The following is a 23,792-nucleotide window of genomic DNA, read 5'->3' as shown; positions in this document are numbered from 1 at the left end:
TCACATTCTGTAATTTTGGAAACTGCTACTCAGTCATTTCCCTCATTGTACCAAAAAAACATAAAGGACTCAAAGCCTTTCCCAACTTACTAGTTTAGAGAGAGGGGAACTGCATACGTTGGGAGTCACTTTCCATTTTCCAATTCTACACTATCATATATCTGAGGCTATTTTCAACAAGGCTATGCCAGAAACTGAAGACTCTCTGTCTCAAGAGAGCTTTAGCTCTCAAGAAATTTAACAAGCAACCTGGGGAGACAGTAAAGAAAGACAACAAACACTAATGAACTGGTCTACTGCGCCCAGCAGGTGCTTCAGAGAATGAGCTTTGAGTGGGTAGATCTTGAATTGTGAAGAATACGTAGGACTTAAAAACACAACTTTAAAAAGGGGGAATTACAAGGAAGGGCACCAGTATTTCTTCAGTACTTTTGCATTTTTCCCCCCACTTACACCTCAAAAACACCCTATGAAATATTATTAATTTTACAGACAAAGAAACTGATTCTCCATGAGATTAAGTAACTTGTCTGAGGTCAAACGTAAGTAAGTGGTAGATCTGGGATATGAATCAGTTCTATTTTACTACAAAGCTTCTTGGCTTCCCCCTAGTCAATACTACCTCTTTAAGCAAAAAAAAAAAAAAAACATGTCAAGAAGTTGGCATTCTAGGTAGGGAGGAATCATGTGCTGAGCAAAGCAACAGGAATAGGGATTCTCATTTGTGATTGGGAGGCCATGAGAAGTACAATTTGACAGAGATGAAAAGGGTGGAGTGTGTGGGCCCTGGAGGGCTACCAGGAAAGAAGCCATAAAGAGCAAGGGTAGCTGCTTTCTTTCTCCAGATTCTCCTGAGAGGCCAGAGGTTGCTGAGTTGCCTCCACTTCTGTCTTCACCACTGAGCCCGTGTAGGTACATGTGGGAAATCAAGCACACGAGCATTAAAATAAAACAAAGCAATGACAACAACTCCATACACCCAGCTGTCTGAACTTTACTGTGAAGAACAGCATGTCTCTTAGAGGCAATTCTTAATTAGGATATAAATAAGTATGACTATTAAAAGCAGAGATGAAAGAAAACGATGACAATGATACTGATCATTTAAAACATACACTGTTCCTAGTGAATGTTCTCTGTCTTTAATTTTGGTGAATTTGCCTCTAAAGCATTATTCACCTTGACTCAAGCTGGGTAAAGCAAAAGCACAAACCATTTAACACTGGAACCTGGTGAAATTCTAGCTGTGTTTCCTGCAGTTGATTCTGTCCTCCAACCTTTGCATCTCTTATTTTTCTCTCCCACCCTCTATTATAAAAATTTAATTGGTTTCATCTTTTTAAATGTCTGAAATATTTAAAAATGCTTTACAGGTCATTTATAAGATATGATATGCATAAGATCCTGAAGCTAAAATTAGTCCTTCTGCACGACCTTAAAGCAGACACCCTCTTGAAGCAAGCCTCGTGAATTCTAAGAATGTCCTCCCCTCCAACTCAGGAAATTGGGGCCAGCACCTCTGAGGGAGAGGGTATAAAAGGGGATCAGGGAAAAACAGGGGAATTAAGGGAATAAGTTTATTTTAAACTATTTCTTAGTAGTTTCTAGAAGTAGGCAAAATCAAAATGATCAAATAAAAATTACATGTTTTAAAATTAGAACTGTTGATATGAATTTTCTTAGGTTGATGGTGAAAAACAGACTGGTTTAGTATTCTGGTGTGATTTCCATGATTAACTAGTCTAATCACAGAAAGTCACACTGCCTAATTCTTGAACGACTCCTTCCACTTGCTGGAGGCAGAACTGAAGAACTTCAGAAAAAATAAACTTATCTATTCTTTGGACTATACTACAGGTCTACTCCAGCTAAAGAGGAACTGAAAACAGTTGCCTATATAAGGAAAATATTGCTTGTCTTCTCATTAAAGAAATACAAGGAAATGCTGAAGAAGGAAAAGGGGAAAGATACCTAAAAAGTAACAAGTACCTTCTGTGCATATGGCTATTATTTCTTGCTGATGCAAAAATGAGGAGATTCTGTGGCTTAGACTAACCTTGATAGGCTTTTTTTTTTTTGCGGGGGTGGGAACTTCATGATTTAAATGAAATGCTATAGATAACAAGGTCCCAGATGAAAATGGAAACACTTTCCTCTGCTTAATGTTCTATATTTGCTTGCAAAGAATTTAGCACCCAATTAAAATCCTGGCAGTCTGGTTTTTCTTAGAATTAAGAGAGGATATGCAGGAGATATAAGAGATGAGGGTTCGATTCCTGGGTGGGGAAGGTTCCCTGAAGGAGGGCATGGAAACTCACTCCAGTACACTTGCTTGGAGAATCCCAGGGACAGAGGAGCCTGGCGGGTTTTAGTCCACTGGGTCGCAAAAAGTTGGACACGACTGAAGCAACTTAGCATGCACACAAGCAAGAGAGGATAAGGCAATACCAACTGAGCATTCAGAAAACTAAGATCATGGCATCTGGTCCCATCATTTCATGGCAAATAGATGGGGAAGCAATGGAAACAGTTAGAGACTGTTTTTTTGGGGGCTCCAAAATCACTGCAGATAGTGACTGCAGCCATGAAGTTAGAAGACGCTTGCTCCTTGGAAGAAAAGTTATGACCAACCTAGATAGTATATTCAAATACAGAGACATTACTTTGTCAACAAAGGTCCGTCCAGTCTAAGCTATGACTGGTTTCTCCAGTAGCTGTGTATGGATGTGAGAGTTGGACTATAAATAAAGTTGAGTGCTGAAGATTTGATGCTTTTGAACTGTGCTGTTGGAGAAGACTCTGGAGAGACACTTGGACTGCAAGGAGATCCAACCAGTCCATCCTAAAGGAGATCAGTCCTGAATCATTGGAAGGACTGATGCTGAAGCTGAAACTCCAATACTTTGGCCACCTGATGCAAAGAACTGACTCATTTGAAAAGACCCTGTTGCTGGGAAAGACTTAAGGTGGGAGGAAAAGGGGATGACAGAGGATGAGATGGTTGGATGGCATTACTGACTCAACAGACATGAGTCTGAGTAAACTCCACGAGTTGGTGATAGACAGGGAGGCCTGGCGTGCTGCAGTCCAAGGGGTCGCAAAGAGTCGGACACGACTGAGCAACTGAACTGAACTGACTGAACTAAGCATGGAACTTCAAAGAGAGTATTTCTGGTTCTGGAACAATTATGAGATCTTAAACTTATCAACATCCTTTTTTTGCAGTTAGAGTACTGCCTGCATAAATTGGGTTATTAATATTAACCTCCCCTATAAGGGTATTCTGGAAAACGACTAAATATTTAATACACCATGTCTAAGCCTAAGTCTCCTACTGGAGAAAGGCACAATTTATTCTGCGGCTAAACAGATTTTCAGAGTAAACTAAGTTCTCGGGAACTCCTATCATGACTAGGGTTAAAGAAATCTCCTATTTTCTCTTGTTAATTCTGTTTACAAAGGTCTTTGAAGATTATTTTTCAACTGGAGTTGGGAAACCACCTACTTATTAAAAAGAATTCTTCTCTTTTGAATCTCATAAGTTGGTAAAGATTCCTGGGTGGATTAGGAATCCTTTAGGGTTCTTTAGGATTCTTTGGGGTTTGTTATAATAGAGAAATGCTACAAAACTGAGGCATCATAATTTTGTAAGAGCAAGTAACTGGTTTTCTATTTATTTCTCTAGTAAGAAATCTATCTATTGGGAAAAATGATAAGATAAATTGTGAAGTTTATCACAAAAGTGTATCTTTGAGTTAATCACCATTGCTAAGCAAGATTATTATTTTTTAAATTAAATTTTATTGGAGTAGTTTCTTTACAAAGATTACTTTAAAATACCACCAGGAAAATTTAACTGTGGGTGGCATGTGGGGCTTGGGGTCACACTGAGTAACAGGCAATAATGAAGAAGAAAGAAGCCTTACTGCAAATGGATTCCTTATGATTTCTACCTCAAAGTCTTATAGACCTTGTTCTAGAAGAAGCATTCCATGGTATAAGTGCAAATCCTGCCTAGATACAGCCTTACCATATGAACTTGGGCAAACTGACTCTCTTCTCTGCATCTAGGTTCTTTACCTGAGATAAGCTACTGTCCAGCAATAAGAGGGGTCTGAGTAAATACCACTGCTGAAACCACGGTGAACATAAGCACACAGAACTCCCTGAATTTAAGTGACCCCGAGACAAGAGAATCTGCCTCACCTCCTCTACCCTGGGCTGTCCTCGGCTTAGAAAGATGAGAGAAAGCATTTCAACAGTCGCAATGGCTCAGACTTGTTCTCATTCAGCAGTTCCTGCTGAATGACATTCTTACAGGAGGTTTAAAAGTAATGGCCATGTACTGGCTGACCTTTAACTGCCAGAGAGAACACAGATCATATTAACGACTTGGAATCAGCACCCTCAGGATTATATAGGCATTCCCTCATGGTGAGGTGAATGAGTCAGAAGTGAGTTTAAAAAAGAAAAGCTAGCAAAGAAAAGTATGTGACCTCAAAATGAAATGAGAGCAGGGGTGGGGGTGGCAAGAGAGAAATTCTTTTCTACTATATATCCTAGAGTTAAATTCTCTCCTGGGGGACACTGTTCACACATGGTGGGGAAATCTGATCCGTACTGGTTTCTATAGACCTATACGCCCTGCCTCCTTTAGAGGAGAAGGGGGAGAGTGAGCTATAATCTGGTCTCCTTGTCCTGCCACGTGGCATTCCCTAAGTGGCTAAAGCGGAGGGTGCAAATTCGGCATCAGCTGAGACAGACACCATGACACGTAGGCTGTGCAAGAAACGGCTCCTGTGATGGAATCTAAGCTCTCCAATGCTGTAACTTCCTCCAGAAATGGGCGAGATTAGGCTGGATCCCTAAACAAGGGAATGTAAACATTAAGTTTACTAGGAAAGATTTCCCCATGCAGCACCTACATTAAAAAGTTAACTGTCATAGGTGTCATTATTATTACTATTAAATTTAAAAATCTGTTCTACTTCAGCCTAAGGAAATGGGTTTTGAGCAAGAATGTTGGGGAAACAAATCCAATAGATTTCTCACACTTACTGATTTATTTATGAATGTTAGTTTTTCAATGAGGGTCAACAAGGACATTTGTGTGTAATTTTCATTAAAAACAGTGCAGACAGGAGGTGGGAAAATACAGGCTACCTATTGGATGTGTCATCTGCTAGTGGACAAGCGAGACAATGTGATTCCTTTCCTCTGCCCCCTCCTACCGTGTGGGAGCTGCAGGCCTTAATACATGTACGATAGAAAGTGTTCTGTGGATACAGCTAATTACCCTCTATTACCAGGTATTCTCAGTAGCTCAAACTTGAAATGCCATTAGATGATTTTCCATATGAGCACATTCTAAGGGCTAAACATTGGGAGGAGGGTGTGGAATGCATGGGCCAGCATATGGAGATGAAAAAAGGAATGGTCCCTGCTCTCAAGGAGTTAGGAAAGTCCTGTAGGAGACTTCTGTCTTGCACACAAATAACTGTAATGGCAAGTCACAGGAGCTGAAGGAGACACACAGGGGGGATGACTGCTCACGTAGTTATATTATGATTAAGGGATCAGGTAAGGCGCATGGCAGAAGTGCGCCTTGAAGAATGACCAAGATTAGAATTTTTATTCAGGGAGGGAAGGCGGGCACGAGGAGAGTTATGGGGGAAAACTACCGAGAACGACATAAGCAAACACACGGAACCAGGAAAGGAGGGTGTACGTGGTAGAGAAAACAGGCTGTCCGCAGCAGCGTTGTGCGTCATGTGTCATGGTTTGCTACAACCTCCAATGACGCTGCGAAAGAGAGGATGATATTAAAGTCTCTGTGTTGTCCGTGAGCTTAGATTAAGCAGCCCTATTTGAGTCAACCACAGACTCTCGTAGTAAGCTGGCTTCATTCAATTCTTAACACCTAGAATAAGCCTATACACAGAGGGTAGGGGTGAGGGAACACGGGAGGGCTTAGGAAACTCCCTAGCTACTCACAACCTTTCTGGTTTATATTTACCTCTCTTTTCTCGGGCTGAAAGTGTTTATAGTCACCTGCTGGTGTCAAGGAAAAAAAATCTAGTAAAAAAATCAACAGACCTTAACTCTGGTCCTCTTCCTCATAATACAAATGGAGGCACAGAGAAACACAAAATGGGAAAGGGACCTAGCATTAGAAGCCCTTGATGCTTCCATGTGGCCAATGCTCTATAAATCAAGCGTAAAGCATCAGAAAAATAAATGATACTGTTTCCTTTTGCTTTATGTCACCAAACAAAATTGGAGGCATTCACCTCAGTTGCCACTTTGCACATAATAATATACTTTCCAGGACTCTGCTCTTTCCCAATCTTTAACATTTATGGTTTTTAGGCAGTGTACAGTGAGAGACGGTGACTTGTTTGGTTCAATTTTTCTATAGTTGTATTTCATGTCATCAAGGGAAACTGGCTGTATTATCACAGGTGTATCAGGAATCAGAAGACTTGATTAACACCACACGCCCTGTCAGCTGCTACTACTCTTTTTCCTAAAATGTGATATGCTTTCTTTATTTTAATATTCATCACTCTGGATATTTGTGATCTGACTTGGTTATTAACTAATGCCTGACAGCTAAAGCAGTTTAAACTGCTTTGAGAGTGGAAAATTTTGAATGTCAAATTTAGATTTGTTGTTATAAAAATCAACTAAGTGAGAAGAGAAATCCAAAGCTGTGTTATTTTCAACAGCTAAGAATTCTGATTTAAATTTCTCCTGTATTTTAAATATCACAATTAAATAAACTTTGATGGTTAAGAAAAAGTAACAGATTACTGAGATTTTCTTGGTCAAAGAACACAACAGTTTAGTATGAAACAACTTCAACTACTAGTAATAACAATGAAAGAAAAAAGGAGGAAAAACCCAAACCAGCATATATATGACCACATACATGTATACGCCAGGTTTCCTCAATCATGAGTACTTTAAATCTTACCAGTGCTCTTTTCTAGTGATTATCAGGCCCAACTACTGTATTTCCATTAGGCCATGGAACTGAGTTAAAAAAAAAAAATCACTCAATGGTTATATTTGTAAAGGGGTTTAAATACATGGTACTCACTGTTGTAAACTGGTGAATAGTGAAAGTTGCTCAGTCATGTCCGACTCTTTGTGACCCCATGGAATAGTCCATGGAATTCTACAGGCCAGAATACTGGAGTGGGTAGCCCTTCCCTTCTCAGGGGATCTTCCCAACCCAGGGACTGAACCCAGGTCTCCCACACTGTGGACGGATTCTTTACCAGCTGAGCCACCAGAGTAATTCATTTCAACTAGTTGGTTCACAATGTACAGAAAGAATTTTCTGAGGTATAGGTCACTAAAAAAAAAAAAAAAGCCCTCTCTAACGTAGCATGGATTTATAGCACATGTGTGTGAGAGAGAGAGAGCGAGAGAAAATTCTGCCAACTAGAATAATTTTTTGAATGGGGAAGAGTTATGCAAATGCTTGCTATATGAGATAGCAAAGCTGAACGTCACAAACTGAAATATCTCCAAAAACATCTGATACCATGAATGGATATGAAGACATAGACAGAAAGATAGCATCCAATGAACTTGCCTAACTTCCTTCACACAAAGTATTCATAACAAGATGTTAGCCCCCTTCAGCTCCTATCAGGAGACATGTACAACTACAGTGACAAACCATGTTAAACACATCTTGTTTAGTAATTAACGAGGGCTGGATAAAACAGACCCCATCTTGCTCATCCATTTTTCTTGCTGGTGTGTACCATCACTGTGACCTCAGTGATGTGAGTGTTAGAAAAAGTTCCTGATGCAGAATGGAGTCTAAACACAAAGGGTGATGTCTTAGTAGAACTTTCCAACCCTATCTGCAGAGAAGCGATCACAAAATATGATGAACAATGTCTTCCAGTGGGTTATTTCCACACTACATACACAGCAGAAAGGAGGAAGACTTAATGTACACGACCTAGACTTAATTTACAAACTCAAAAATATAACTCACTTTCTTTTGGACATGCAAGATAGTCACCCTAACACTGGCAAAGACCATTCACACACCTGAAGTTGTTACAAATTCTGTAACTCAGAGAGATTATCTTAATAAATTTGCAACTTATTTTTAAAGAAAAGCATTCTATAACTGAGTGACAAGCTACAGTGTGAAGCTGACTTCAATAAGTGCTACTGCAGTGTCTAAAGTAACCATATAGTTGCTGCTCTCATTCTCAGTCCTCTTAGAGCAACACAGCCAAGCTGCAGTGACTCAGTTCCAACAGTCCCAGAGACAGAGAATAAAACCACTTGCCTGTGTTTATTACATACAGGGGCTTAGAATACCCTCCTGACAAATGCCTTACTTCTTCACGAACCTGCCAAATTTTTCAGTTTTTTTCACCTACTTTCTCATGTTTCCATAACAAGTGAATTTTTTAAAAGTCTTTCTTCAGTTCACTCACTCAGTCATGTCCAACTCTTTGTGACCCCATGGACTGTAGCACGCCAAGCCTCCCTGTCCATCACCAACTCCCCGAGTTTACCCAAACGCATGTCCACTGAGTCATTGATGCCATCCAACCATCTCATCCTCTGTCGTCCCCTTCTCCTCCCACCTTCAATCTTTCCCAGCATCAGGGTCTTTTCAAATGAGTCAGCTCTTCGCATCAGGTGGCCCAAGTACTGGAGTTTCAGCTTCATCAGTCCTTCCAATGAACACTCAGGATTGATTTCCTTTAGGATAGACTGGTTGGATCTCCTTTCAGTCCAAGGGACTCTCCAGAGTCTTCTCCAACACCACAGTTCAAAAGCATCAATTCTTTGGTGCTCAGCTTTCTTTATAGTCCAACTCTCACATCCATACATGACTACTAGAAAAACCATAGCCTTGACTAGATGGACCTTTGTTGGCAAAGCAATGCCTCTTTTTTAATATGCTGTCTAGGTTGGTCATAACTTTTCTTCCAAGGAGTATTGTCTTTTTATTTCATGGCTGCAGTCACCACTACTATTTATATGTTATCTAAAGAATGATTCTTGGTATCATTAACTATTTGCTTTAAAGTTATTTTAGTTACATAGTGACAGGACAAAACACAAGTTATATAGCTTAGAATCATGCCATTAACTCCAAAATTAATCCAACTGTATACAGAATGCTCACTTTAATATTTCTATTATCCTAGAATTTATTCTTGTTTTAGTATAGATATCTTGCTATTGTACAGAAAATACTTTTGATAAACTGAGATCACCAACTGATTTTCTCAACTGTTAAACCCAGAGCTTTTCACACTATTCACTCATCCATTTCTGTCGTAATTTTTCCATAGGTACCAGTACCTTTATTTATGCAATGTTTTCCTTTAAACGGACTCATTGTTTAATCTTACAATAATTTATGTTAAAAGGGAAAATAAGTATCACTTGTCAAGAATGACAGGTTTGATGTGCTGGTTATATAATTCTTCCAATGCCAATTAGGATAAGTCACGAATACTAAAATTAAAAAATGTTATTCAATATCACCTAATAGCTTGTGCACCTCTGGTGGTATCTGTACCATATTTTAGGAACCAATACAGACCATACTGTTAATTTCTTTTTCCTTCTCAAACCCTCCGTTCCTCTGACCTTCAAGACCTAACTCCCTCTTGGTTCTCCCAGGCCCCTCTCTTTACTCACTCTTTCCCTGGCTCTGCTCCTTAAATGTTAGTATTTTCTTTTTTCTCCTCACTGTGAACCTTCTGATGGAACCAGTGGCATCTTGGAATGAACACGTCTACCACTGAACTTATTTTCCAGCCCTAAATCAATGCATGGATAATTCCTTTTCCACATTCCTCCTCTTAATTAATGACACTGATAATTACCCAGTTACTAAAATTAGAAACCTCTAAAGTCAATTCACATTTTTAGTCTAGTGTTTCCAGCCCTTCCTCTCTCAATGTTATCTCCAATTTCCTCTGTCCCCCTTCATACTCATCTGACAACTGGCCTCTTATTCCACTGAGAAGTAATCAGAGGTCTCACTATACCGGTATCTCTACCTATACGCTGTACCTTCTCCTATCTAAGGACCCCCTCTACGCTACCTTTGTGCCTTGGGTCCCATCCCCTTCTGTTTATTCAAGAGCTTTGCTTTTATAATATTTTCTGCATCTTCAATTACTTCCTCTTTACTGGATCATTCCTATAGGAACACAATGCAGTACCTTTTATTTTTAGAACAATAAAACCAAAACCAAATATCTTCGACCCCACATCCCCGTCCAGCAACCACCCCGTTTTTCTGCTCCTCACCATAGCAAAACTTCTTGAAAGGGTTGCTATCTCTACCTCCTCATCTCCTCCACAAACCATTAAAAAAAACTTTGAGAAGACTGCCAGTGACTTCTGTGTTCCAAAACCCAACGCCTTACTCTGTCTTCATCCAACTCAAACTCATAGGATACCCCCACGTAACGTAAGAATGATGATAATATAATTAACCACTCCCTGAAACATTTGCTTCACTCGGCTTCTGGAACAGAATACTTGCTTGGTTTTCTTATCTCACTGGCTACTCCTGTACTGTTCTTCCTCTTCTTGACCACTAAATGTTAGCTGGAATACCTAGTAATTAATCATTGATGTACTTTCCTTTTTATACAATCACTGAGGTAACATCATCCAATTTTGTGATTTTAAAAACATTCACAGGTCCATGGCTCACAAATTTTCATCTCTAGCCTGGGGCTCTTCCTTGACCACAATGACAGCAGTGCATAGCAACAGATAAGCAGTTGCTATACATTAAACTGCCTATCCAATACCCTCATTTAAACATTCAGTAGGCAACTGAAACTTAACGTGTTTAAAACCAAACTTCTTTTTCTCCCTAAGCCGGCTCCTCTCTCAGACTTTACTGTCTCATTAAATAGTACCACAAGTACAGCTACCAGATCGTCTCTGTGAAGCCCAAGGTTATACCGCAATCTAATGATGCAAAATTCAGAAGCGAACAAAGTGACATGCTAAACTGAAAGGGGCCATTTTAGGTGTGCTTTTTAGGGCTCATTATGACTGTCCCCCATAATACAGCTCAGATCCAAGTTTTATATGGGGATGTATGTATCTCTCTTGAGGGGTGATACAAGAAATGCAGTGATTATACTTTCATAAAATACTCAAGAATCTACAAATATATGAATTCTTTCAGTCTTAGAAGTGTGCTAATTTATGACTTGGGGATAAAAGAATTATGCATGAGGCCTTGGAAGGCAGAGGACTCAGATTTCAGTCTCCATGCTACCAATGACTGGCTCTTTGACTTGAGTAAATCATCACCTTTGCTTCTCAATTCATAAAAAGGGGACTTTCTTATCCTCCCTGGCACCATCACATAGATACAAAGGACTGTTTGGTGACCAAATAATTAAAGCCTTTTAAGTAAAGAAATATAAAAATGTAGACACCTTAAAAACTATGTGTTTCAGACTGTATCTCTTTCTTTCTTAGAGCATATATCGTCACTAACTCTCATCAAGAATGTGATAAAGCTAGGGTCCTTAATTGCTGGTAGCATATCTCAGATAGTCCACAGGAGGGCAGCAAAATGCAGGATTTTTTCTTCAAATTCTGAACTCCATGTAAAATTGCTTTAAGCTACAAGTTATGTAAGTCTACAGAAATTTAGGTAGGAGATCACAGGCTAAAACTAAACTAAAACTAAAGCAGGCAATGGAACAAGTTATCAAAGGAGATAAGATTTAGGTAAATAGTAAAGAGATGCTAAAAATACAGAAACACTGTAAAGACAACACAGGATAATTCTTTCACATGCTGGAAAACATATTACAGCTCATGTAGGGACTCCCTGGCGGTCCAGGGGTTGAGATTTCACCTGGCAATGCAGGAGGTGCTGATCCCTGGTGGGGCAGCTAAGAGCCCACATGCCTCACAGCCAAAAAGTCAAAACATAAAACAGAAGCAATATTGTTAACAAATTCAATAAAGACTTAAAATGGCCTACATTAAAAAATAAAAATCTTTAAAAAGAAAAAGATCACGTACATGATTTGGAAATTCTATTTTTTTTTTTTAACGTAACGGAACAAGCTTTCAAATACATATTATAGAGAAACATATATAAAAATTCTAAGTATACTTAGTTAAATACTAAAGTCTGAGCTCTATATAATATTTATTCATCTTTCTGAAGATCTGGGCCAACAATTTTAAGTAGGCATGTGTCTCAGTAAACTAAGAAAAGATAAGCAATCAGAAATTAGGGGCTGATGTTTAAATTATATTCAGCTATTAATAATGCCATTGTTAGTGGCATACTTATAAGCATGTAATGAGGTCTAATAAACATAACCTACCATCGGTCTTATGTTTTCTAGTATAAGAAAAACAATACTGAATGAAGAATACTAAAAATAAAGTAAAATTATACATATCAGAGATATAATAACAGAAAAACATATATTGCTTAGGTAGTAGAAAGCATCTCTGTTAGATATAACTTTTTAATTTTCAAATTAGTGAAGCTAAAGAATGAAGAAGTCTGAGTAATAAATCTATCATAAATATTACAGATACAATATTCACATTTTGCTTATACTGCTATTAAAATTATTTTTCATCTTTCATCATTAGAGAAGATAATAATTACTGCTTCATGAAAGTTCATTTTCTGTGAGACACTGTTATTTTCATTTTTTAAAAAAAGTCCTTTTTTAGGGTTGAGCACTCATGAGAACTTACTTATATTCAAAACCATGATAAGTTTGACAGATCCCATTTTACTTTTAAAAAGGCCAAGTATGCTGTTATTGGACTTCCCTGGTGGCTCAGACAGTAAAGTGTCTGCCTACAATGGGGGAGACCCAGGTTCGATCCCTGAGTTGGGAAGATCCCCTGGAGAAGGAAATGGCAACCCACTCCAGTACTTTTGCCTGGAAAATCCCATGGACGGAGGAGCCTGGTGGGCTACAGCCCACGGGGTCACAAAGAATAGGACACAACTGAGCGACCTCACTTTACTTCACTTCATGCTGTTATTGAATAGAGTTTGTTAAAGTGGCCAATTCAGTTCCAGTTAAGTTAAACTATAAAATAACAAACCAATAAATGTGGGGAAAAGTATGTATTTCCAAACTGGCAAAATAAATTGCTTAATCAAAGCTGGAAGCACTAGCTTCTTTCACTGTTAACTTGAGAGAGGACAATTAAAAAACCAATCTATTATGTTTTCCTTTCCAGGATCCTTGAAACTGTAATGTTAATGTAAAATACCTATAAAAGACAAGGGTTTACTAAGTAGTCTTCAAAGGAGAGAGACGTCGATGATAAGAAGTTGCTATAAGAACACATGCAACTAATAAATGGCAGCAAATAAGATAACTTTAGGCTTCTCTGGTGGCTCAGAAGGTAAAGCGTCTCCCTGGAATGTGGGAGACCTGGGTTCGATTCCTGGGTTGGGAAGATTCCCTGGAGAAGGAAACGGCAATCCGCTTCAGCACTCTTGCCTGGAAAATCCCATGGACGGAGGAGCCTGATAGGCTGCAGTCCATGGGGTCGCAAAGAGTCGGAAACGACTGAGCGACTTCACTTTCACTTTCAAGATGACTTTAGATTAATCAAAGTTTGCGAAAACTGTCGGATAAGTGATTTTTCACTAAATGTCACACTGTTAGCTATAAAGTCTTTAGAAGCAGGAAAACTGTGTAAGCATAATGATAATGTACTTTTAAGCAGAATGAATCAGTCAAAGCTAAATATATTACCTGTGCACATATTACAAAAAATACACACTGAAAATCTGTGTGAAAAATGTCCATGATTATATATGAAAAGCAATAAAATCCTTGCTGATGTTAAAAGACTGCTGATAATTTTACCATTTAGTTCATACTACCCAAGAGACTATACACTATATTCCACTTGACGGAAAAAGTGTCTAATGTGGATCTTTAAAGAAAATGATTTGTGGAAAATTAATAATAGTGGTCAGAAAAATAGTTTTTTAAAAATGTTTTCCAAGAGCATTTAACTATTTTTGATCTTGAAAAACTTACCTGAAAAGCTTTCAGATTGGTAGCTTTTCAAATAGACTCATAAGAGAATTTTATAGGTTGGAAAAGGGTGAATAGGGCAGCTTAAATTCTTATCCCAAAAAACTCAATTACAATACAAATTCCTTCATTATTATATGGAAATAGAATCACAAGTCTTGCTGTCTCTGGAGACCTTGGTATAGTCATAGTAAAACCTTTAGACAGACAGTATGTCAAATAAGTAAGATAATTTAAGATTCTTTCAATATTGCAAAAATGAAAAAGTAAAGGGTAGACAGAATCATTTGAAGGTAAAGAAATGCTAATCATTACTCAGAGATCTTGCCTTCTTTTTCATTAAGCATTTGGTAAAGCTCAGAGTTAACTGGAATAAGTGCAACTGTTAGGTTTTAAAATATAAGTTCATCATTTTGATTAGAGGTGTTTGCATCTTTCAATTTCAGCTTTTCCAAGTTGGAACTTGGCAAAGCAACCATCAATAAATAGGATTATTGTGGAAACAAGTAATACAAAAACACTGCCAAAGAAAACTTTAATACTGAAATTAGTTCAGTATTATTAATGAGTTTTTAAACCTAGAAAATGCTACAGCATACATTTCCATTAGGGGTAACAGTATTTTTTAAGGAGTTAAAAGACACTGGATTGTTTTCTAAACCAATTAACCGCAATGTAAAAAGGTCTATTTTTTTTAATTAAAAAATTTTTTTTAAACGAGCTCTCTCTGAAAGAATTAAAAATGGTATTCTCTCTTCCCAAGTCAAATTATTCTATTCTATTGTTATTGTATTGGATCCAATAATATTCTTGGAAAAAACTGGAAAGATCTGAGATCTTTCTTGGAATAAACTGAGAAAGATCTGTTTCAAGATAATAGGTTCCTGAACTAGTTGAGTTCATGTTCTGGGGGAAAATGCTCAAGACAACTAATTTCCTCTCTTGACATCAGTGACATAAAATAATAATAAATTTCAAAAAACTAAAACACTGGATCTTCCTGGTGGTCCAGTGGTTGAGCCTCCATGCTCCCACTGCAGAAGTCATGGGTCTAATCCCTGGCTGGGAAAGATCTACATACTGTTCAGGGTGGCAAAAAGAACACAAAAAACGAACTAAAATGCTAAGAAAAGAAAAGGCTTTCAGAAAAGTTATCCCTATATACATATAAAACCCTTCTCCCTAGTAACAGAAAAGAATCAAGAGAGGTGAGGGAGATGAGAGTAAGTAAAGAAAACAGGAAATAACCTATTAATATAAGCAGCTCACTGAAAAAAGTGAAAATCTGTTTATAAGGCAGTCCTTGGATGACCACAACATTTTAAAGACCACAACATATTTTCTAGTATTACGCAAGAAGATTCTTAACCTTTTGAGTCATATTCTGCATTCATTATGAGTTTCAATGGCTTACTTTTACGTAAGACCTACTCTGTGAAAATAATCTCATTTAATTTTTCCCAAAAGTATATGAGATTTTACTGTCTTTCATTTTCTAGATTAGGACATACTTTACTGAGAATAGAAAGACAGTAATGGCAGAACCAGGGTTCCAACATGAATCCGTATGACTCTAGCACTAGCCACTGCACTATGCTGCTGCTGCTGCTAAGTCGCTTCAGTCGTGTCTGACTCTGTGTGACCCCATGGACGGCAGCCCACCAGGCTCCCCCGTCCTTGGGATTCTCCAGGCAAGAACACTGGAGTGGGTTGCCAGTTCCTTCTCCAATGCATGAAAATGAGAAGTGAAAGTGAAGTCGCTCAGTCATGTCCGACTCTTTTCGACCCCATGGACAGCAGCCGACCTGGCTCCTCCCTCCATGGGGTTTTCCAGGCAAGAGTAACTGGGGTGGGGTGCCATTGCCTTCTCCAAGCCACTGCACTATACTGCCTGCTAAAACACTGTCTCAGGGCATCAACAGTCACATACAAACTCTACTGTAGTTTAGACAGCGCTCAACACTGATCTGCAACTGAACCTTGGAGTTATGCTGCTGAGAGATTTTTTTTTTGTTTCTTCACCAGAAAACTGGGCTTTGATATTTAAAATGACCAACTGCCTTCCATTAAAATCCTAAGGCAGTGTGGTAAAGTGAATCAAGAAAATCAATTTGGATGCCAAATCTGCTAATTATTGATGTCTTTTAGACAAGTTACTTAATAAAGTGTGTGTCACTTAGAAAAAAATCTGCTAGAAAGAGCTGGACTCGTCCTCTGGTCAAATACTGGATCAAATTTGAACATTAACAGAGCAACGACTGTGTGCTCTACAAAAGCAAGGTACTGAGGATCCATATGTATATAAACTGCACCACTCATAATTCAAGTTAAACTCATTTTTTTTCCTTCCCAGTAAAGATTAAGCAAGTAAATAATCAAATATTGTAGAACTACTATATTCAATATCCTATGATAAACCATAAATAGAAAAGAATATAAAAAAGAATATACCTATATATACTGAATCACTTTGCTATACGGAAAAAATTAATACAACATTGTAAATGAGCTATACTTCAATAAAAAGCATTGAAGAAAAAAAATACCATGGAACTCTTAGGGAGTTCTAATTGAAAAATCTACAATAACTTAGATACTAACTCAAATATTTCTGACCCAGGTAGATACACTTCTGCAACGCATGTATGTCTATATATACGTGGTGGCGGTGGGAGGAAGTAGAAGAATGCATAGCAGATGCCGCTTCACATCAGGTGACTATTTTAAAGGTGCAGAAAAGGTCTGCATCACCTTCACTCAAAGACAAGGGGCTGTATCTCAGTGAATGAGGATAGAAACACTGCTTCAAATCTCATGACACAGTTTGAATTCATGGCAGAAAAAAATTTCCTTTGCCATAAATATCAGTTATTGGAAAGCAGAGATTTTGAGAGGGGAAAAAAAACCTCACTGCTAATCAATCCCAACTGAATAATATACTTTAATCAGCCTTTCTCAAACTAGAGTTCTGGGAGAGAACTAATAAGCTAAATGCCCCAGAGTATTTATATAGAAAGCAATGAGTTAATTTCTTTTCTATGTATCTAGAATTATGCTAGTTAAGTAAAATCCTTGGGAAAATTAGGAGAATGATTTTCTGTGTCCTGTTGATCAAAGCAGGAATCCCAACTGAACTTGTTATTTGGCTGGGATTAACAGCTGCTTACCACTGCAAACAGAAGAGGTGATGTTGTACAGAAAAGGATAAAACTGCATACAGCGAATCAGCTTCAGGCTGTTCTCACACTCTGGGCATTTGGTAGTTAATTTCAAAGCCTGTCTAAAGGCCTCAAGTGCCCCACTGATATTCTTCAGAGCAAGGTAAGCATTTCCCAGGCTCAAAAAGGTCAGGGGCTGAAAAGAAAAAAAAAGAAAAATCAGTAAAATGTTAATGAATTAATATCTTCCGAGAGTTACAAAACCTTTACAGTGTACGTCTTTTGGCTTTTTTTTAGGTTATCCTACAAAAGTTACCCCAGCTGTCCATTTTATTTACATAAGCTAATTCTAAACTGTTTAACATAAATTTATTTTTTACCTTTTCACTAACATGAATTACATCAAGTGTGTAATGTACATTAGTCTTAACTGTACAGCTGTAACCACCACTCATCTAAAGATATACAACATTTAGAACATTTCTAGTACCCTGAGAGGCTCCCTTGGGCAACCCCACCCCCAACTCCAGATGATGCTGCTGTGACTTCTATCACCGCAGATCACTGCCACCTGCTCTTGAATGTCACATAAATAGAATCAAACAGCACGTTCCCTTGTGCATGTAACTTGTACCCTTCTGTAGCTTCTTTTACTCAACCACACCTGTAAGGCTCTTTTGGGTGTATGTTCACTCTTCTTTAAGAGAACGGATGTGCAACGTACCCACATGTGAATGCACCGCACTGTTTGTCCATCCATTCTCCTGCCGATACGCTGTTACTGGATGGCTTGTAGTTTTTGATCCGCCACAGATACATTTACTATGAAGTGAACATTGTTGTAAATGTCTTCTGATAGACATATTACTCATTTTCCTTGGGTATACATTTAGAAGCAGATCTTAAGATAGGCATACATTTAGTTTTAGGAGATCCAAGCAAACAGTTTTCCAAAATGGACATACAGACTTAATACTTCTACAAGCAAGTGTGAGAATTCACTGACTTGGTATTGTCAGTTTTTTAAAATTTAGCTGTTTTAGTAAGATGCTTAAGTGGCATCTCACTGCGATTTTAATTTGCATTTCCTTGATCAGTAATAATATTGAAACATTTTTCATATACTTGCCATTTTGGTACCCTTATTTCTGAAGTACTGTTGTTTTCCCCATTAAAAAAAATGGGTTGTCTTCTTTTTCTTATTAATTTGAAGGAGTTCTTTATATATATACTAGACATGAAGTCTTTGTTGGACATATTTATTGCAAATATCTTTCCCAGTCTGTCATTGGCCTTTTTATTTTCTTAACGGTATCTTTTGATAAACAGAAACTCTTAATTTTAATGAAGTTCAGTTTACATATTTTTTTCTTTTGTAGTTAGTGCTTTCTGAAATCTTTGCCAGCTATAAGGTAATAAAGACTTTTCCTATGTTTTCATCAAGAAGTTCTGTTGTTTCATCTTTCACATTATGGTACATGATCCACCTCAAATTAATTTTGTATACAACATGAGGTAGGAGTCAAGGTTCATTTATTTTTCCATAGGGGATATCCAAGTACTCCATTACTACTTACTGAAAAACCCAAAGCTCCCCCAAAACACTAAACTACAGGTGGGCCTTTGTCATAAATCAGCCTATTTCTAATTTCTCTATTGTGTTCCACTTGTATATTTGAGTATCTTTGTGCCAATTCCACTAATTACAGTAAATCTCAAAATCTGATAATATAAGTCTTCCAACTCTGTTTTTATTTCCCTAACCCCCAAATCTTTGTGCTATTCTAAGATCCATTTTTATGTAGATTTTTGAAACTATTCATCAATTCACACACACAAATACATGCAATTGCTGGGAGTTTGGGATGAAATTGAACCTATAAATCAACTTAAAGAGAACTTAAGGTGAAGGTAAGGTAAGGTGAAGTCGCTCAGTTGTGTCTGACTCTTTGTGACCCCATGGACTGTAACCTACTAGGCTTCTCCGTCCATGGGATTCTCCAGGCAAGAATACTGGAGTGAACTGCCATTTCCTTCTTCAGGGGATCTTTCCTGACCCAGGGGTTGAAGCCGGGTCTCCCGCATTGGAGGCAGACGCTTTAACCTCTGAGCCACCAGGGAACTTACACCTTAACAATACTGAACCTTCCAATCCATGTACATGACGTGTCAATACACAACCCTTCATTTAGGTTTTCCCCTTAGCAATGTGCACCTCCCTTTAGATTTATTTCTAGATACCTGCTTTTTTGATGCTATTGTGAATAGTCTTAAAATTTTATTTTCCAATTGTTTTGTGAGACTGTTTTTATAAGCAGCTCAAAGTATCCAGTTGAGGTCATTTTAGTGGAAATATGCCTATGCTTAGTATTTGCTGTGTACAAACCATTTATTCTAAACTTATTTTATCATTTAAAATATTTTAAAAGATCTAAGAATGCTGTATGTCCAAACTGCACAGTATATCTCCATGAAAAGCAATACCTATAATTTTTTTCATTTTTAAATCATGAAAGTATGATGATACATTTACAGAAGACTTGGAAAATACAGAACAAAGTTCCACAGTTCCACTATATGTTACAATTGTTATTTATAAGTAATAAAATTAAGATTTTTAGTTGGAGTTTCAATATCAAACTCTCAAAATTAAAAGAATGACTAGACAGAAAAGTAGGATACAGCAGACCTGAAAAGAACTATGAACCAATTCAACATAATTACAATTTTCACACAACAGCAGCATACAAATTCTATTTAAGTTTCCATAGACTATAAATCACGAGATATTAGAATGTGTAACACCTATAATTTATCAGCTACTTGCTTCTGATTGAGGCTGTTAGGTCATCACAAATATCTCACTATCACCAAGCCAAGGTTCACAAAATATTCCAGATTAAAGAGGTCTGATGTGAGTAGTTCTCAAGTTACATTTAAAGTAATACTTAGAGGTTTACAAGATATAAAATTAAATTCCATACTTAAATTAAGTGTCTTTATATTTTCCATAAGGAAACAAAGTATCATGATTATCCCTACAACTAGAATGATAGTTGGGCAAATATCTTGTATTCAGAGGAACTGGTTAGCATTTTAGAAAAAAAGAGTTATTTTCTAGTTCAGTCAGAAAATAATTACTGAGTGATTGTTTTCACTGTGTTTCAAATACTGTTTTTCACACTGGGGGGGGGTATAGCAGAAAGAAAGATAAACCTCTGCCTCAGTGGATCTTATAGTCTCATGTAACACAACTGTGGGGATGTCACACAATTGTGAGTAAAATGTGATGAAGGAAAGAACAGCAGGGAAGAGACGTAAGCAGTACTAAGAGTTGGGAAGAGAGTGGCATTTCATATAGAGTAGTAATGGAAAGACTCACTGAGAAGTTAGTATTTGTAAAAGATTTTAAGAGATGAGGCACAAACTAGCAAGAATCTTAGTGGGATGAAGCATCTCAAGCACGAAGAACAGAAAATGCAAAGGTCCTGAGGAGGGACCACAGCACCACGCTCAAGGAACTGCATGGAGGCAAGTGAGGCTACAACAGGATGACCAATGGAACGATCTCACAGATATGAGGCAGGAAAAGTAGCAAGGTCACGTAGGACCTTCCTCCGTTTTCTTGTCTCTTATTGTGAGTTACATGGAGGGACACTGCAGAGATTTGAATAGACATATAACAACATCTGATTTTTAATAATAATCTCACTGTTTGCTACAATATGAGTAGAGTGTAGGGCAATAAAAGCAAAAAACAGAAGCTAGTTAGGAGGCTACTGAAATAATCTAGATAAAAGATAATGATGGTTTGGATAAAAGATAATGATGGTTTGGATAAGATAGCAGTGGAAGTGAAGAGAAAGTTGCTCAGTTGTGTCTGACTCTTTGAGACCCCTGGACTGCAGCCTGCCAGGCTCCTCTGTCCATGGACTTCTTCAGCCCAGAATACTGGAGTGGGTTCCCTTCTCCAGCAGATCTTCCCAACCCAGGGATTGAACCCAGGTCTCCTGCATTGCAGGTCGATTCTTTACCAGCTGAGCCACCAGGGAAGGCAGCAGCGGAGATGAAGATAAATAGAGAAATTCTGGGTATATTTTAAAAACAGAATCAGTAAGCTTAGTCAACAGATTGCATCTGCCCTGAGAGGAGAAAGGTACGAAGGAAGCTTCTGTCTTGAACTACTGGCTTCAGCGTTTACAGAGATGGGGAAGTCCGAGACCAAATTGGAGCAATGTTACGGAGCTTAGTTCCGGCCTGCAGTTTCCAGTGTCTTTCAGACATCCAAGTGGAGATGCCAGATGAACTGCTGAATAAAGGGGTCTGGAGTTCAGAGCAAAGCTGAGACATGAGTCAGTGAGGAAGGAACAGTGCTCGTGAGATATGGTTTGGAACAAGTGGATACCCCTGTGGATATGAACTTTGATCCCCACCTAACATTACAAAGAAAATTTAACCTGGAATGGATCATAGGTCTAGATGCAAAACCTGAAACTATAAAATATCTGGAAGACAGCGTAGGAAAAGATCTGTATATATGCAAGAGTCAACTATTTAAAGACCAACCATAGGAGACAAAACCAGAATAGGACTATTTTTTTCAACCTTCTTATAAGGACATCTTAAATCTAAGGACAGAAATCAAAAGGAATAAGATAGTAAATTAAGGGAATTTTTAAAAGCTAAGAGAAAAAGGCAAACAGAGAAAGTATTTTTAACATATGACAGATGGAGTTTAAAGATTTTATTGTATAAAGAAAATTCATGTAAAATTTTAAAAGATTCGAACAAAATGGACAAAATTCCTACATAAACTTTTACTTTAAAAATACAACTGAAATAAAATATCCTTAAAATAGGATACAGAAATTTGATATAACAGAGAAGTAAAAATTTTTTAAGTAAATTTGTTTTACAAATGTTAATACAGAAGCAGTGTAACTTGACTATAAAGAGGATGAACTTTGAGGCCATTTCTCCCTGAGTTCAAATCCAAGCTCTTTGACTATCTATAAATCCCTTAAGTTTTCTTTTTCTATCAAATGGATAAATCTTATCTCAGAGGGTTGTATGGATTAAATGAGTCATTACATGTAAACTGCTTTGTATGGTGCACTAGAAAACAATAAAAGTTAGCAGTTATTTCAATTGCTTAATACCTGTATTATCTGGTGATAATACTAGAGAAATGAATATTCACAGATCTTGATTATGGCAACGTATATTCGCTCAAATCTTTTTCTGAATTGTTTAGTCGTCTGTATCAAAGGCATCAAAATATTCATTCTACTAGCAATCTTTCCTAAGAAAATTTTCTTTACACAATCATTTGAATTGATGGCTATAAAAACTATATAGTAATATTTTTTATATATAATAAGGTTTAAGATCACCAAAGTTACAGTAAGGGGCTTCCTTGGTGGTTCAGTGATAAAGAAACCTCCTGCAATGCAGGACCACACAAGATGTGGGTTTGAACCCTGGGTTGGAAAGACCCCCTGGAGGAGGGCATGGCAAGCCACTCCAGTGTTCTTGCCTAGAGAATCCCATGGACAGAGGAGCCTAGCAGGCTGCAATGCATAGGGTCACAAAGAGTTGGACACAACTGAAGTGACTTAGTAGAGTAACAGTAAAGTTACAATATACAAAATATTTATGTAAAGTGAAAGTTCACAAGGAAATACTTCCAGATGTTGGCATTGGGGGTAAGGTCTGATGAAGGTATATTCAGGGGTATTTACCCTGATTCACTGATTTATCTTTTTATTCTTATTACAGTACCACAGTATTTAACTGAAATTTTAGTAGAATTTTCAAATACAGAAAGGCAACTAATCTCTAAAAAAGAAAGGAGCTCTTTTTTCTTCAGAAGAATATTGCCTAACTGCCTTGGGTGATGGTGCAAAAAAGTGAACCATGACAAGTATGAAGGGACATACTTGTCCCTTCAGGATTTATGCTCAGCTGTGCTGAGCCTTCTATTTGGGCTTTCCTTTTATCACATCCCATATAAAGCATCTGTTCTACTACACCCACACCTGACATTGTAAACATTTGATAAATATTTGATGTACTTCTCTGGTAAGTTGGCCAGAGAAAAGTTGTAAACTTTTACTTAGAATCCAGTCGTGAATTTGTCTATTTCAATGGAAACTTGTAATAGGCAACATTTCCTGCTAATACTGAAAGAAATTACTTTTGGGACACCTCAAATAAACCTAAGCCTTTCATGCACAGTTCTTCTAAAAGTTTCTTTGGGTATAAAACTTGGAAACATTTAGACACTAAGTATAAAAGCCATTTAATTATATATTTATTATAACTGCATTTCATCAAACCTAAAATGTCATCAATTGTAACATGTATCCTTATTTCAGAGATGTTAATATATAAAAAAAAAAGGAAGTGGTATTTTAGAAACTATGAAATAAAGTAATAAACTACAGAGCAGAGGTGTAACTCCATGGACTGCATGAGGAAGGTTCAAGGTGCGAACCTATCTACCCTTATCAAAACAACCTTTAAACTGGGCTCTGGCTTGGTTGGTATAAAGATTTCAGGTTGT

The 23,792-nt window shown here is 37.6% G+C and overlaps 1 protein-coding gene across 4 annotated transcripts in view; it reads right to left on the bottom strand.

Moving 5' to 3' along the window:
* Window positions 1–23,792, bottom strand: part of TTC17 (tetratricopeptide repeat domain 17) — a 125,598-nt gene that overhangs the window by 56,169 nt on the left and 45,637 nt on the right. For all 4 annotated transcript variants that reach the window (XR_011249252.1, XR_011249253.1, XM_069553943.1 and 1 more), the window contains exon 16: window positions 17,237–17,423. Coding sequence is in view for 2 of the 4 variants with exons in the window: in XM_069553943.1 (XP_069410044.1) it covers window positions 17,237–17,423 (187 nt within the window). In the remaining 2 variants the exon portion in view is untranslated. The remainder of the gene's footprint in view (window positions 1–17,236; window positions 17,424–23,792) is intronic.

This window comes from Ovis canadensis, chromosome 15 (genome assembly GCF_042477335.2).
Source record: "Ovis canadensis isolate MfBH-ARS-UI-01 breed Bighorn chromosome 15, ARS-UI_OviCan_v2, whole genome shotgun sequence".
NCBI lineage: Eukaryota > Metazoa > Chordata > Mammalia > Artiodactyla > Bovidae > Ovis > Ovis canadensis.
Note: the sequence above shows the minus strand (reverse complement) of the source record. Positions and strands in the feature narration are given on the sequence as shown.